This window comes from Bos javanicus, chromosome 1 (assembly GCF_032452875.1).
Source record: "Bos javanicus breed banteng chromosome 1, ARS-OSU_banteng_1.0, whole genome shotgun sequence".
In the NCBI taxonomy this organism is placed as follows: Eukaryota; Metazoa; Chordata; class Mammalia; order Artiodactyla; family Bovidae; genus Bos; species Bos javanicus.
The window spans coordinates 153,857,192-153,874,648 of record NC_083868.1 but is presented as its reverse complement, the minus strand read 5'-3'; the positions used below and the strand labels follow the sequence as shown (position 1 = coordinate 153,874,648).

The following is a 17,457-nucleotide window of genomic DNA, read 5'->3' as shown; positions in this document are numbered from 1 at the left end:
ACAGGGGACGCCATCCGCACGCCCAGCCTTTAAACATCTCCTTCCCTTCCCACGGGCTTGGCCGTTGCTCTGAAGTAGGTCAGCTGTACGGTTCTGATGATTCCAGAGAAACTGCTTGTGGAAGCATCAGTGGCTAGGCCTCCTCCTCTGCATTAAACTAGAGCCTCCGGGTTTCTGCTCTTGCCCCTGCAGCAGGGTATATCCGCTTTTCCCCTAATCTTTCCCCCCACCCTCTTTTTAGCTCAGTCTTAGCCCAAGGCATAATGTTCTGTTTTCCAGTTATAAAAATTGGGACAGTTGACACGGCCAATTAAAAGATGCTTTTAATGTCAGGTTCTGAGGCAGAAGTGTGATAAACGGAGCCACAGAGGAGAAGGGGATCAATGGTAACCTTATTACAGATCATCTCTGCTTGGTCCAGATGGGCCAGCTTCATCGATCATGAAGTGTGATTTCTCTCTTCCCTGCGTCAGGCAGTGGCCGGACCAAATACAGGAACCCATACCAACAGCACTCAGCAGAGCACGCTTGACGCTGGCTTGTCTGTGTAAGGAAAAAACCCTTCACTGCACATCTTTTATTTAAAGGACTTTGCTTTATCGAAGAAATATGCAAAGCCATGAGGTAGAAGGGGCTACTTATAGCTTATGTAAAAATACTCACAGTGAGCAAACATGCTCTTAGACAAAGCAACTTGTTCTTTCTTTTTTTAAACACTAAGAAAATACTGTTCTCTACTGGATAAATGGATTCCCCAGAGAGTGCTCTCTTAATTAAGCGTGAAGGCAATTAAAATCAGGATTTTTGCAGAGCTTTAAAAGATGGAAACAAATTAACTTAAAACAGAAAGTGGAGACAAAGGAACTGCACCTAAAGGAATGAATTCATGGGCATCTCCCAGCAGACGGCGGCCGCTAGTCCATTGCTGAGCGTCAACAACCGCGCTCTCTGACGGAGCGAGGTGTCCTCTCCCCTCCGTTTTCCCCTTCTCTCCTCTAATTCCCCACAAGGTCATCGTCAGTGTAATGACAATGACTGAAGCATATTGCAGAGTGCAGAAACATGGTAGCAAAATCAGGAAAAACACCTTTTTCTTTGAAAAATGTTTGCCTGATAAGGACGCTTAACATGAGCTCTACCCTCTTAACCTGCTCCGGGGTAACACACTGCTGCTGACTAGAGGCATGCGTGGTGCACAGGTCTTCAGTGAGAGGGCTTCGGAACTAAAATTTCATGCCTGGTAATTAATAACGTCCCATTTCCCTCTCCTCCTAGGCCCTGATAATGACCATTCTAGTCTCTGATTTTATGAACTTGACTACATTGGATACCTCACCTATGTGGAATCCTGCAGGGCTTGTCTTTTTGTATCCAGTTTATTTCCCTGGGAATACAGCCCTCAAAGACCAACGAAAAAATTGTAAGGAGAACTTTCTTTTCATGTAACTCTTAACAAAATATTGAAACTTCCAATGTTTTCTATTGAGGAAGAATGTTGACATCTTGGTCTCTATGTATTAGTACAGATCTCAATTTTTTTTTTTAATTAAGCATAAAGTAGTTGGTAAATCTGAAACAAATAAGCTGGGGAACTGAATCAGCACTTTCATCAACATTAAAGGGTAAACATCATTTTGACATAAAACGGTGATGGATGAAGTCACGTTGATGGGAGAGGGGAGGTGTCCTAAACCCTGGGAAGATGATTCCAGGAGCACTGGGTATCATGGAGGACCCACATGCTCACCAGAGTTTCTTACTCGGGTTACATAATCATGATCTTCAACCCTCGAGAGAACAAGTTCAACCGTGGTATTTGATTCTCAGCAGGTGATGCATTCAAGTTCATTTACATAGGCTCCGAGTAAAATCTTCAAATTTTCTGTCTCTGAAGTAATAATATAAAAGATATACTTGTCATCAGATTCCTTTGAGTGGAACTGAATCTACTGAACACAGTCCTCCCTATTTTAAGCTCATCAAAGCTGCCTTTTAACATAAACCAAGGGACTTCCCTGGGGGTCCAGTGGTTAAGAATCTACCTTCCCATGCAGGCAACCTGGGTTCAATCCCTGGTTGGGGAACTAAGATCCCACATGTTGTGTGCAACTAAGTCCATGCGCTGTGAGCCACAACTAAAGAGAAGCCCTAATGGTGCAATTTGATAGTCAAAAATAATATAAATACTAAAAAAAAAAAAAATACACCAAGGTACGCACGACGAATTGTTCTCTGCCTTCAGGTGGGGAACAAGAATCAGAAATAAGTTACCTGGGACTTAAAGAGCCCCACGTGGACCATTTCAGATCATGATTATTGGAGCTATTTGGGCTTTATGGGCAGACTCATCATCTACAAACTGCACACACAGCTCATTTTCCTGATCTGGACTATGGGGGATGAACTGGACAAAGAGACTAGCCAGGCCCTCACGCTGGTTCCGACGTTAGCGCGATGCACCCGTGTTCCCATTTTCTCATCTGCACGATAAAGGCGGGTGACCTCTGAGCTCTCCCTCACCCAGCCCTCTCACAGCCCCAAATCCTGACTCTGAGCGTGGCCCCTGATTGCTCAAAAACGTGCAGGAACTCCCCTGGCCCACGTGTCAGTTTCCCAGGACGTGCTTCCCATTCCTGAGCGTGTTTCACTCTGTGAACCTGCCTGCAACAGTCTTCCTTCTTACTTTTCACCTGCTGAAGTCTGACTCATTCATAAAGGTCAAGCTCAAAGGCCAGTGTTCCCTTGAAGCCTTTCCAGGCCCTAAACTTTAAACTGACCTTTCTCTCTCACAAACATCCACATAATTTATTTCAGTTCAGTTCAGTTCAGTCACTCAGTCATGTCCGACTCTCTGCGACCCCATGGACTGCAGCACACCAGGCCTCCCTGTCCATCACCAACTCCCGAGCTTGCTCAAACTCACGTCCATTGAGTCAGTGATGCCATCCAACCATCTCATCCTCTGTCGTCCCCTTCTCCTCCCACCTTCAATCTTTCCCAGCATCAGGGTCTTTTCAAATGAGTCTTTTCAAAATCATTTACATATTTTAAAATATCTAGCATCTCTCCTCTCACTATCTAGGGATACACGTCCTCTCTTCCCCTAAGTTGTAACCTCCTCCAGGGAAGAAAAATCCCCCTTGTTGTGACCACACGGCAGCTCCCACTCTCCAGACCAGCCCCTCTTAATTTCTAGCCCATCTGCCTGGTTTAAGAAGCTGTCTGAGCTTGACTTCTTCCTCTGCTCCCGAGAGACGTTGACACCCACCTTCCTGAGTGAGGTCCCAGCCTCGAACCTCACCACTTCCAGGACCCAAGGAGGATCTACAAATAGGGTAAGACAAACCATTCTGGACCATTCTGAAGACTTGTCTGTTGGTGGGAATCATAAGGGCCTTCGGGACACTCTGGGGGCCATGGGCAGGGTTATCACACAACTGATTATCTAAACAGGGACACTTGTAAAGGTTAAAGGGAGGGCTGTTCACAGTCACGCTGGGACTGGAGGTGTGCAGACAGACTCTGTGCCCCTTCCTGCCTCCACACTGCCGACAAGTGCACGATCAGCCCCCTTCCCTGCCTCTCCGTGTTCACAGAGATGGGCACATTTCAGCCACCCTAGTTCATTCATGAGAGTTTACACACAGGAAAGGGACCACCATCTGGACAGCATAAGTACATATTCCAGCCGCCCTAGGTGATAGCACCTGCCCCTCCTCGCTGGGGGCACCTCCAGGGCAAAGACGCACAGTAGTGCAGGACTTGGCGAGGGAGGGGAGCGCTTCTCACACCTACACTTGGAGTCGTCAGACTACAAAGGGGAAGTCAACAGAAGAAAATGAGACCTTATCTGGAGTCTTCAGACTATAAATGGAAGTCCGCAAAATGAAATAAGATCTTATTTCCAAGGCTAATTTTGGGTTAAGCTCAATATAACATTATAAAAGGAGAGGCTATCCAAGACCTTACTGCATTTCCCATCAATATGTCATCTATTCTTTAGCTAGCTTTAATAAATTAACTGTCACAAGGTGAGAAGTAATTAAGTCACTAATAAATGGACTATAAAATATTACAAGAGCTATCGTATTGCTGTAACAATGTGACAATTTTTAAATGCAAATTATAAAAATTTGAATTTAATTTTAAGTACTTTATGGCTTAGTTTATCAGGGGGAATTAAAAAATAGAACAAATCACTAAAACTAGGGGTATAACACAGCCCAGATATTTAAACATTATGTAAGACTAATTTCACAACTTTAAAAATTCAAGCAAGCTAACTGTCGTATCATTTCTGCAACAACACAATTATAAAGTCACAAGCAAATTGGAATTACATAATAAGTGTTATCATCCACCAGCCCAGGGAGAGGGTAGGGTGGGGAAGCAAGGGGGTACTGTGAGACTCCTGTGCCAAGTACTGTGGTGGGTGCTGTGTCAACCTCACCAGGATCCCTCCTGCTCTGCCCCCAGCCCGGACCAGGTCCTGGTACCAACCCTCACTCAGCTCTCACCTCCATGGGGCATCACAGCCCACCCTCAGGAGGGTCCTGTTAAAAAGGTTACCAGGAAGAAACGGTGCTGTGAGACCCGTGAAACACCCTAGCAGGTAAGTCATCTCAGATACTGGCCAACGACACAGATCTGCAAAGCAGCTAACGATTCTATCTGTGGCTTAAGGTTTAAAAGCATTTACAGATATCAGCTACTTCTATTGGCTTCTCATAAAACTAACCAGGCAGCCTGAGTCGCAGCATGGAAGGGTTCTTTAGACTTCTCCATTTTTCCTATCTTTCCCTTTTCCCCTCAAAGTAATCTCAGCAGGAGCTTCTTATGTTTTTCCCTCCAGCCGCCATTCTAGCAGACAGGACAGCTCCCCTGTGTTCATGCCTGCGGCCGCTCCAGCACCCAGTACGGGGCGTTCCCCCCGACCCCTGAAGTCCACAGACAGCTCTGCCCCGCTGCCCTCCCGTCGGGGGTGACTGCCACTCCCCGCAGCGCGCCTGCAGTGCCCACTGTTCGGTCCTTATTTATCTGACGTCCCCATGAGCTCTAAGCTGGAGAGAGCAGGAGATAGCAAGCATCGGGCTCAAACGCCACTTTTTTTCTTAAGCTAATGAACTGATGAGCTGTTGGAAACACTGCATTCTTATTATTGGTGGGAATGTAAATTGGTCCAGTTACTAGGGAAAACGGCAAGGAAGATCCTCAAAGAATGAAAAATAGAACTAGCGTAGGATCCAGCAATTCCACTTCCTGAAACATATCCAAAAGAAATCAAAGTACTAACTCAAAAAGATATCTGCACCCCATGTTCACAGCAGCATTATTTACAACAGCCAAGACGTGGATACAACCCAAGTGTCTATCAATAGATAAAGGAGCTGTGAGACATACAGATATATGCATACACATGTCTTATATATATATAAATATTAGTCACAAAAAATGAAGCGATCCTACGACTTGCTACAACACAGATGAACCTTGAAGGCACACGTGTAAATAAGTCAGAAAACGCTGTACGACCTCTCTTACATGTGGAAAGTAAAACAGAAACAAAAAGCCAAACTGATGGGAAAAGAGATGGGTGGGGCTTGTGGTCACCAGAAGTGGAGAACTGAGAACCTAAGGAGAGCAGTCAAAGGGCAGACGTTTCCAGTTACAAGACAAAGACGTCCTGGGAATGAAATGGACAAGATGACTGATACTCAGGAAACTTGTCAAGAGAGAAAACTAAGAGCTCTCATCACAAGAAAAAAATTTTTCCCTTCTTTATTTTTAAAATTATATCTATTTAAGGAGATGGATGTTCGCTGAGCCCATTGTAATCATTTCACAATATGTGTGAATCAGACCATCAGGCAGCACACCTTAAACTTACATATGAAAGTCAATTATTTCTCAACAAAACTGGGGAAAGAAGAAAAAAAACACTGCATTGTTCTGATTTGCACTTCCAAACCTTATTCACCCAAAGACATCAGTGAATAAGGCCAAGAACAAAAATACTTCCCTAACTTTTGCTTTAGGAAATAGTACTCCATGGCAAGTCAATGCAAGAAACAGGGCATGCTACGCCCTTCAGCCTTTGGAAGGCCACTGCCAGCAAACAAAGGGCCCCACGTAGTCCCGCAGAGAGGACATCTGATTGATTTTACTCAAACCAGTATTTCCCTAAATTATTTCAACACGGAATCTTTTCTCCCTGGGGACACATTAACATCCTAAGAAACCAAGGCTCCTCAGCACACGGTGTGGGAAATACTGATCGAAAGCCTTTTTTTCTTTTCTTTAAATTGTATCAAGTCCTCTGAATTGCCGCTTTCTGATCCACTTATGGAACAGCAAACAAACATTTCTGTTAAACTTCACAAAGCCCCTCCAGATCCGTCTCAGACCACAGCAGCCTACGGCACAAGCAGCCTGGAGTCTTGTGGTCTTAACGCCCGCTTCAAGGGTGGAGGTGGGGTGGGTGAGGCCTGTGGCCTCTGAGCACAGGTGGCAGCCTCGCCCATCTGGGAGGGGAGCGTCCAGCCCCACCCTCAACCCTGACCGCTGGCACCCACAGGGGTTCAGATAGCTGCAGCTACACCCTGAGCTCCAAAGGGCGGTGCTCACCCGCGAAGCCCCCCTCAGAGTCACAGTCAATCAGAAAGAACAGCGAGAACAGGAGCGATCAGGAAAATGCAAGGCAGACCTCAAGTGCAAAAATGCAGCATTCTGGGTGTCCCGAGGATTCCTCACTGACGCTAAGCTGATTACCAATCATGGGCACCATGGGGTGGCTGCCCTCAGGAGGGAGGGCATTGCACGGCCCAGGTATGTGGTGGAGACACCTGCCTCTGAGGCTATTTTAAAGGCATTTTAGAATAAAACTAACTTTCTCACCTCTGCCAGTTTGAAAAATGAAAACAAAATATGGGTGAATCAATGGCTGGCTACAAGGAAAGATTAAAAAAAATCCTTACTCTATGCGTGTCGAAAATCGTGTATGCTTTAGAAAGCAACTCAGATGTATTCCTGAAAAGCTGACCACTATTTGATCCAATGGAGGCACGTGTCCGCGGCCTGCTTTCTGCAACAGCAACGACGAAACACTCAAGTCTTTCAAATGCAGCAAGGGCAGGGTAGCCACGCTCCCGCACAGGTAAAGCCAAGTCCTTAGCCAGAGCCCCGAGCACACCAGGGGCACCGGCCCAAGATGCCTCTCTCCCCCGCGGCACCCTGAAAGTCCCAAGAGCCACTCACCATGTCGTACGTCGTCACGATCTTCTTCAGAACCTCGGGCACGATCCCCTGCAACTCCATGGTGGGGTACTGCTCGCTGAGGTTCAGAACCACCAGGGGCGTGTTATCAGGTCCCAGGAAGCGGGGAGACACCGCCAGCATGCACTGCATGAGGTTGGCCACGGAGGAGAGACCACACAGCTCCTTGAAGGACACCACTGCATTCTGCTCAGTGGGAAGAAAGAAGGCGCTCTGTAATTCAGCAGGGGCTGAGTGTCCCAAGGATGCCGTACTCGGCACACCTGGTTATCCTGGGGCTGCCTGGCACAACGGTTAGTGTCCGTGTTACAACAGACGTGGTTAATGATTATTTTATCCTGGGGAAAAAGGGCTATTTTCCAAAGTAAACGTAGTCATAGACATTTGTAACACCAATTTATCCAAAGGGCAGAAGAGGCAAACAAGTCAAATTCTTTTGAAGGGCAAAGCCGCTTTTCAGATCAAAGTTCACAGCAGTGTAAACACCGATATGCAACTACAAGCAAACAAACAAAAAAAAAAACGGCTTCTGCTTTCAAAAAGACGAGAAAAAAATGGAATCAGGCTTCAACTAAGTATCAAGTAGGCCAGCCATCCAAAAAGGAGAGGAGCATCTGGCAGGTAGGAACCTGAATCCCTCTCAGCTGTTTACACCTGCTGGTTCCAAAGCTAGAGGAACTTTGGGGAAGCTGCGGTTTCGGGCGGGAAACCTGGGGACCACAGCCTGCCCTGCCCATCGCCCCGTCTCCAGGGGTCCCACTGCTCCTCTTCCATGTCCTTTATTTCTAATCACTAGCGGCAGGCCATAGAAATACCCGTGAAAGGAAGCCTCTCCGCACTGTAGAAAGCCGTGAGCGGGTGTTTGAGCGCCGCTTGGAGGCACGCATGTTACACGTGGCCCTGTCTGACCCTCCACCACCACGCTGGGCCCACAGGAACCGAGCCTCAGCCATGGCCTCTTGTCCGTCTGGGGTCACGCGGCCGGCAGGGGAGGGGGTCAAGCTGGTACCTGAAGTTGGTTCAGGACGAGGCTGACACTCTCGATCCTGCGCTGCCGCAACAGGGACATTCTAACTGAAACACGGGACATCCAGGCACGCCTGGGTCCCGACCTGGGCTGAGGATGGCGCCTAGAGGGCAGGGGCCCAGGCCCCCCAAACCTGTGCCTTCTGGGCTCAAACACCGCAGTCCTTGGAGATGAGCAGCACGTCGGTTTGAAATGGGACATTTGATCAACACTACTTTAAATATGGTCATCAAGTTGAGTATCCTGGATGCTGACGCCCGTCAGTCCTTCCTGCGAGCGCTGGGGGCCCTCAGAGCCCAGACTTCTTCTCCACCTGCCGTCACCCTGGTTGTTTCGTCTCCTGCTCCCCGCCGGCCGCCCCTTCCCAATGCCCACCCCCAACCACAGGCATCTGCGGGATCCTGCCCACCCAGGCTCCACGGCCCAGTCACAGCCCCAGCTGCACACAGCACACACACAGCGCAGACACACGCAGCCCCGAAGGGCGACGGGCAGCTTCTCGTCCACGCCGGCATGGCTGCGGCCTGCTCAGGGCTGAGGTCCACGACCACGGCAGCCTCGGAGACGGGGAGTGGGCGGGGTAGGGGGTTGCGGGGGCGGGGGGGGGGGGACGGGACGCTGTCTGTATTTCCATTATGCTTTGCTTTGAGACAAACGATAACCTTTCTCCGCTGCCAGAAGGTCTTTTTGTTTTACTTGCTGCTGGCATTCTGCTCTTAATAGTTATATACATGTATGTCTTTACACACATGTATCTTTGGGATGGACCCAGACTGGGGCTGGTGTGTGTGTGTGTGTGTGTGCGCGTGCTGGGGCTGGTGTGTGTGTGTGTGTGTGTGTGTGTGTGTGTGCATGCTGGGGCTGGTGTGTGTGTGTGTGCAGGGGCTGGTTTGTGTGTGTGTGTGTGTGTGTGTGTGCTGGGGCTGGGGTGTGTGTGTGTCTGTGTGCAGGCGCTGGTCTGTGTCTGTGTGTGTCTCTGTGCTGGGGTTGGGGTGTGTGTGTGTGTGTTTTCAAGGGCTGGTGTGTATGTGTGTGTGTGTGTCTGTGTGCAGGGGCTGGTGTGTGTGTGTGTCTGTGTGCTGGGGTTGGGGGGGTGTGTGTGTGACTGTGCTAGGGTTGGGGTGTGTGTGTGTGTGTGTGTGTGTGTGTGTGTAGGGGCTGGTGTGTGTCTGTATGTGGGCGCTGGTGTGTATGTGTGTGTGTGTCTGTGTGTCTATGTGCTGGAGCTGGTGTGTGTGTGTGTGTGTGTGTGTGTGTGTGGCAGCCCTCACGCCTTGCTCTGCATCGCTGGCAGCCCCCGTATCCTGCTAGACACATGGACAATACTTTATTACATACATAATCCTGACTGACTGCTTGTGGTTGCTATGGGTATCAGAGGTGGTTACTATCTTAGATGTCTAATACACACAGGCATCATGTGTCTCTTACTGAAACAACTAGACTGCTGGGCTCCAGAGTCAAGTGCAGGCTCAACACTCAGACGCTGGCCGTTTACAGACTTGCCATTCCTGCAGCAGGACCGCCCCAGGAGAAATGGCGGGCGTGTTCTTTCATTCTGACCGGCTGTGTGTGCGCTCCAGCTCAGGAGTGCCCAGAAACAGGAGAGATTCCCACCTGCGCATTTAGGAAAAGCGTTCCTTAGGGGCTACCAGGGACCAGGGCCTTCTTTGGGCTCAGCAACAAGGCCGGCTTATTCCCAAGTGTCATCAACGTGTTGAAGGGCCAACTGCCCTTTTGGAAATTTACATGATGGGGAAAAAAAAAAAAATGACATCAGTGGGTGAGCATTCTTACAAGTAACTGGAATTTACGAAGTACTTTCGATCAGATACACAGCTGTTGGCTGGAACCCTCTAACAGCCTCCTGAGCCTCTGCGGAGGCGGACCCCGGCCTACCTGCATGTTCTCCCTGAGGTCCGTGGCATCCCGGATCGGGGGCTGGGCGTTCTTGAAGACCTCGTCCACAGTTTTGATCCACAGCGTCCTCAGGGACGCGTACTCCCGGGACTTCTTCCCCTTCCGCACGGAGAGGCCCCTCTTGTGGGGCTTGCCGCCCCCTCTCCGGTTGGTGATGGCCACGTGCACGAACAGGGACGCGTGTGCCAAGACCTCGCCAGTCAGCGACTGCAGCTGCACATGGCGGTAGCCGGTCTGCAGGCACTCGAAGGGGATGGTGTACTGGCCGATGAACTCGTCGCCGATGTAGTCGTCGTCCAAGACCACGAAGCGCACCATGGCCAGCTCAGGGAGGTTGACCTGGAACTCGAAGCTCTCGTCGAAGATGGGCGCGTCCCCGTTCTGGTGCACGGTCCTCGTCCTCTGCTCGGCGCAGTCAGCGGGGATGCCGTGGATCTCCACGTACACGTACGGGTCCACCACGTCGCCCTTGGCGCCCGAGCCTTTGGGCTTGGGGAAGTTCTGCCCGCTGATGACCTTGATGTGGAGCAGCTGCGGGGAGACCCCCGGCACTGAGTCCTTGGTGTTGGCGCTGAAGAAGGAGACCTCCTCCCGCATGATGGCGGGCCGCAGCACGTAGCCGCAGTTCCCGTTCTGCCGGAACCAGCCCACGTTCAGGTCCATCATCAACCCCGGGGTCTGGAAGTTCATGGCCACGATCTGACAGCCGCACTTCCAAAAATCCTGCGGGTTCATGTTGCTGGAGTCAATCCTCATCGGACTGGGGAAGACCCGGGCCAGAAAGCGCTTATTGTAATTGACGAAGTCCCCCGGGTTCTCGTTGGCGTACTTGCTGGCCAGCACTTCGTTGAAGGAGCAGACCTCCCAGTACTTCTGAGCCTGGAAGGACGCCTGGAACTCCTTGAACTGCACGGACTTGCAGATGCTCACCAGCTCCGACAGCTCTTTGCAGAGCTGGAAGCGCTTGGCAGGCACGTGGTTGGCCGGCTCCGTGTTCTCCTTGCCCATCCTCTGGGACATCTCCGCCCCCTCATCCTCGTCGGTGACATCGCCCTCGACCCCGGAACAGCTGGAGGACAGCTTCTTCGCCTTGACGAGGATCTTCCCTTTCAGGACGTCTGGGGACGGCAAGTAAGACTCCTCGACGTTAGGTGACGTCGTGTACAGCTTGTCTCCTAAAATCTTCTTCATGTGCTGCACCATGACCTTCTGCTGTTTGATGGAACAGTGGTTTTCCAAACACAGGATGAGCGGGTACTCGGAAGCGAAGAAGGCATACTTGTTAATGATGTCGATGACACTGCGGAAGACGATCTGAGAGGTCATGGTGTGGCCCGTGTAAATCACAGGCTCGTTATCCGGCCCGTCCCAGACGTCCAACTCCACGCTCCGGCAACCCATTTTAAGAGCTCGGATGTACCCTGTGATATCAGAGGGGCCCCGAAACTGATCCTCGATTAAGTATGTGTTGTGAGATGAATTTATAAAGTAATGAGACAGAGGCTGCTTCATGTCCTGACAGACCTTCTTATGCTCTGGATCAAATATGTAACAGTCAGGTGACATAAGGTAGTTAGTGAACCCGTCTATGGAAAGCCAGCCCTTCTCCTGACCCTCTTTGGATGGCTCGTACTTGTGGATAATCTCAAGGCTTATTTCCTCATTTATGTGCGCCACGCCCTGCTCTGCCTCCAGAAACATCATCAGGTCCTTGGTATCAAGGAATTCTTTATTGCTTGAGAACTGAACTAAAAGGAAATAAATTTCAGGTCTAGTACAAAGCTCGTGGAAAACCTCAACAAACTCCTCCTTAGTGACATCAGTACCAGTTTTGTCCTTGGATTTATGCAGTTCTTTGAACTTAAGCTCGATTTTGCTTGTTTTTAAGCCAGGATTGAGATTCCTGATACACTGCACGGCACTGCACAGAGTTATATGTCCCAGGTCATCTACATCAATTTCACTAAACATCTGTGAAACCCAAGAAGTCCTCATGTTGTCCTGGCTACTTTCTAACATGTCAAGGGTATGTTTTCCATAAGAAATTAGGTACCGCAGTCCCGTGACCCATATGTTTGCAACGTCTGCAGAGTTGGCAACCAAATCGAGTGACTCATAATTCTCTCCGTAGATGACCGAAAACGCACAGTCTTCGGATATCTGGTCGGAAACGCCATTGCTGCGGAATATGTCTGTATTTTTCCCTGTTCTCACTTCCTTGATGGACTTGATATCAATCTTGGCTTTCTCAGAATCCTTCTTGGATGGTTCCCACCTCAGGCTCTGCATGTCGGCGTCCAGCAAGAAATACCGGTGGTAAATCCTCGAGTTGGAGCGGACCTTTTTGAGCTCGGAGCCCTCCACCATGGCGTTGATGCAGTCGCTGGCACTGCTGATCTTCTTCTCTGTGGGCATGCTGCTGAAGGAGACGGTCTTCTTCCGCTCCCGTTTCTGCTTTGTACCATCCTAGGAGAGAAAAGCCACCGTGGATTAGAAGCGCACAGACGTAGGCTTCTGTGTTCAAGACTAGGAACAGAAATTTAATTTCCTTGGGAGAAAACCCATACTCAGGATTTCCTATTGTATGTCCCGTAATGCATGGCACTCATTCACTTCTGAAGCTTAGAAGTGGCCTCTGTATTTACAGCCTAATGCTGCTGCTGCTAAGTCACATCAGTCGTGTCCAACTCTGTGCGACCCCATGGATGGCAGCCCACCAGGCTCCCCCGTCCCTGGGATTCTCCAGGCAAGAACACTGGAGTGGGGTGCCATTGCCTTCTCCGTTACAGCCTAATACAGACAGGTAAAAAAATAATTATGGAATAATTGCAATCCATAAATGTCAAGAGACACGACTTAAAAGCAAAACACAATAAAAGCTTGCATACAGAATTGGCCACATTGCAGGGCTCAGGGGGAAAATGGCCATGCAGGACTCGGTGTTCAGAAACTGAATTTAAGAAGGCTGTAGAAGGGTATTAAGACCCGTGCAGAGCCCGAGTCACACATGGGTCACACACCCACTTAGCAGGCCCTGCTGCATACCACTCTCCTAACCAGGCTTCTCAAAAGGCTGTCACTAAACCACTTTCCTCGGAATTCCCATGGAATCAGCTCTCCAAGCGGTGATGCCCCAGCATTTACATTTTAGGCATCACTCTAGGAAACAGGAATGTACAGTAAAGCTTAAAACCGCTCCCTAACCATGTGGACTCACTGAACTGTCTGGGCTGCGTCTGGAAAACTCGGCATGAGCCATTAAATTATGTGTTACATGAGTAGACCCTGGAATTCCAGCAGCAATGCCTGGCTTTTCAGAGTTTCAGATTAGTCATGCTCCTAAATACTTCAAATAGATATGGTTTTACTTCTGCCATTATGTTAAGTCTGGGTGGGAGCCACAGACTTCGGGTGGCGGTGCTTCTAAAATTCTGGACTTCGATTTATTAAAGCCTGCTCCCATGCACCAGATAAGCGTCTAGAACAGGTCTCCTAACAGTAACAGACTGTTAACACTACCAGGAGAAGGCAGTGGCACCCCACTCCAGTACTCTTGCCAGGAAAATCCCATGGACGGAGGAGCCTGGTGGGCTGCAGTCCATGGGGTCGCTAAGAGTCGGACACGACTGAGCATCTTCACTTTCACTTTTCACTTTCATGCATTGGAGAAGGAAATGGCAACCCACTCCAGTGTTCTTGCCTGGAGAATCACAGGGATGGGGGAGCCTGGTGGGCTGCCGTCCATGGGGTCGTCAAGAGTCAGACAACGACTGATCGACTTCACTTTCACGTTTCACTTTCATGCACTGGAGAAGGAAATGGCAACCGACTCCAGTGTTCTTGCCTGGAGAATCACAGGGACGGGGGAGCCTGGTGGGCTGCCGTCTATGGGGTCCCACAGAGTCGGACACGACTGAAGCGACTTAGCCGCAGCAAGTGAGAACGTCAGGCAGCACCTACATCTATGGCGCTTTGCGTCATTCCTCAGCTTCCCTGCATGATGCAGTGGTGTCCACCATGAGGGGCTGACGCCATATCCATGTGTGTATTTAAGTTCTTTCCCTGTACAGACGTCTTAATTATTTTATTTTTAAAAAATGCTCAAATGGCCTCACTACATCTTTCACAGTTTAAACCTAAAACTTGATACTGCCTTTCAGGAGGTATATGAAATTAGTGATCAATTTTCAGTAAGTCATTATATTCATAAATAAGAAACAAAGAGAAAGATTGGGATTATGTGACTTTCATGGCAATAAAGTAAAGAGCATGCAAAATCTCATACAAAGGCAAGGCATTCTAACTTTCCTGCCCTTGAGAGAATCTATTTTGAATAAAACTTCTACATTTTGAAAAGTGATTAAGCTATTCGTTAGGTCTGAAATTTAAAACCACTTTTATTTTTCAAATACCTATACTTCGAAAAGCAATTTGCAGAAGTTAAGTAATTAAACTTTAAATCACACAGGTATCGTTTCCCTCAAAGTTTCAAAATGAACCAGAGAGGCTTTTGTGATATGAATGCCAAGATACAATAGAAAAGCTGGATGGCACAGTATTTCTTTATAGTTGTATGCTAGAACAATCAAGTGCAGAAGAGATTAAAACTGCAGTAATGGTATCCATAAGATATGCTGTACTATAGCTGTTCCAATCCTTTAAATTTAGATTGTATTCTATCTATTTAAGTTGGCATGAAATTAAGGTTATAACCAGCCATGCATAAGGGCATGAAAGAAATGCATGAGTTTCAGAGTGAGGGTTATCTTTACCTTCAACAACACGCTTTCACCTTTCATAAGGACAACACGCTAATTAAGTACATTTATAATTTTTATAAATCATATCTCAAAGCTGCCCCTAGTAAAAAGGAATCACAAAGATAAATGGAGGTACTGACCCACTTATTCACTGAAATAAGTATACAGCATTTTCTCAGCACTGTGATCATATATTCTGCCATTGTCAACATATTGCTTAACACTGGACCACCACTTTCTAATTTATTACAACAACATGTTTGGAACCTCCTTGCTATTCAGAGGGAAAAGCCAAGTTTCAAAGCAGGTTAGTACCATCCACGCGCGCTTGCATGCCCACATCCACGGGACAAGCGGTGGCTTCAGCTGCATCCTCGTGGCGGCAGAAACACGGCCCTGCTCCTCACAGGCTCTGCTGGGTGACTTCAGGGCTCTGACCCCGCCACAGGCACAAGACGGCACCCCCCCAGTCCAGGCTGAGGCAGAGACAGCGGGGACTCCCCTAAGCAGAGACCGCGCCTCCCTCCTTCCCCACCATCGGCTGTCGCCAAGAACCACCCCTGTTCTCCCTACAGCACATGGAGGCTGTCTCTCCCTCCCCGCCGGCAGACAAAGCTATGAGAAAGCATCGCGGGAGAAGGGTGCGTGCCTAGAAACAACGGGGAGCTGGCGGGAGCCGGCCGGAGCCGGCCCTCATCCCGGGCGGGACCAGGACCCCTGGCTGGAGGCGGCGGCAGGACGTGAGGGCACCCCGAGAAAGGAAGGGCGTGCACGCAGAGGGGGAGACCCAGGCCGCCGCCTGCCGAGTCTGCCCCAGAACCTTCAGTCTGCGGGAGTGCTCCAGGCCAGTGCTCGCGATTGGTCTGTTCACACTCTCTGTTTCCTCCTGCTCCGGAGACTCTACCTTTCTAAGGACGAGCCCGTTTCCTCCGGCTAGTCCGTTTTATTGGCACAGAGCTGCTTGCAGTAGTCTCTTCCGATCTTCTGTATTTCTGCGGTGTCAGTTGTAATCTTCTTTTTTCATCTCCAGTTTTATTGACTTGAGCCCTTTCCGTTTTTTTCCCGATGAGTCTGGCTGAAGGTTTACCCGTTTTATCTTTTCTAAGCAGTAGCCTGTAGTCTCTCTGATCTTCGCTGTTGTCTTCCTTGCCTCTACTGTCCCAGAATCTTGGTCCCACTTGTATTTACTTCCACTGGTTTTCACTTTGAGCAGAGATCATGTGCCTCAGCTAAGCAGCTCGTCTGCAGCAGAACTGGAATCTGTTTTCTACATTGCCTCTGAATGTTAGTGAGCTCAAATTTAAAATTAAAAAAGTGATGAAACCCTATGTGCTACACCCACAGTTCCTTAACTAAAGGAAAACTAAACGCGTACAACTTAGGTTCACTCAATCTCCTAACACCAGAGTAAAAAGACACACTTTTCTGCGGAGATGGAGATGCCTCCAAATACTTTCAAAAACAGTACAGGTGAGGTTTCAGAACTGGCTCTGAGTGTTGTAAGCATGGTCCCCTGAGCTTCTCGGAGGTGAGAGCCACAGCCTGTAGATAGGCTTGGGCCACCAGTGCGCCTCTGCCGCTCCATCAACACTCTTCATTCCAAGAGAAGGGACACAAACGTGAGGTCTCGTGTAGAAGAAAACCAGCTACCGAAAGAACCCGCCTGCGCGCCAACCCTGAATTCTCAATTCTCAATACAGGATCACAAAATTCTGAGTGGGACAGAGGCTGAAAGATTCATTTATACATTTAACCCACACATATCGAGAATAACACTTCAGGACCAGGAACAATTTTGTGAAAGCAGCGAGCTGGAAAGAGGCCATAAGCAAGCTCTCCTGCAAGCTCTCCCGCACCACAGCGAACTCAGGAGGAGTGACAACCTTTACAGAACTTATACCTAACATTATACAGGGAAGTGGCCACACAGAGCCCAGTGGAAAAACATACCTACTTCTAACAAGACTGCCTACTTCATGTAACAGAAGCTTATCACTACCTTTTCGCCTCTAAAATGAGCGCTGATAGGGTATTTCAGAGGGCGCAGTCCGTAACAGGGGTGGGCGGTTTCACTCTCATCCCGGAGTGAGGAGATAAGCACACGGGCCTCACTCTCTTGCAGGCGCCAAGGGGCTCGGTTCCAACGCAACCACCAAGGCGCCTCCTGGAGAAGGGGATGCTCACCCGAGGAGCCGTAGCCTGGCCTCAAGGACCAGGAGCTGCTGCCCGGTTGGGAGCGACAGGCCTCCCGAGTCCCACGGCATTCCTCTTGTATGTCCTTCTTTTATTCCTTTCAAAATTACTCATGTATTTGGGTGTGTCGGGTCTCAGCGGTGGCCTGCGGGGTCTTCTGTGCATCGGGCAAGACCTTTCGCTGCAGAGCACGGACCCCCCCAGTCATGGTGGGGCTCAGCGGTGGCCTGTGGGGTCTTCCTTGTATCAGGCAGGATCTTTCGCTGCAGAGCACAGACCCCCCAG

The 17,457-nt window shown here is 49.3% G+C and overlaps 1 protein-coding gene across 1 annotated transcript in view; it reads right to left on the bottom strand.

Moving 5' to 3' along the window:
* The window catches only part of PLCL2 (phospholipase C like 2), a 212,366-nt gene that overhangs the window by 76,940 nt on the left and 117,969 nt on the right, over positions 1-17,457 (bottom strand). The window contains exons 3-4 of the mRNA XM_061427830.1: positions 10,199-12,685; positions 7,255-7,458 (exon numbers count right to left, since the gene is read on the bottom strand). Of these exons, the coding sequence (XP_061283814.1) occupies positions 7,255-7,458; positions 10,199-12,685 (2,691 nt within the window). The remainder of the gene's footprint in view (positions 1-7,254; positions 7,459-10,198; positions 12,686-17,457) is intronic.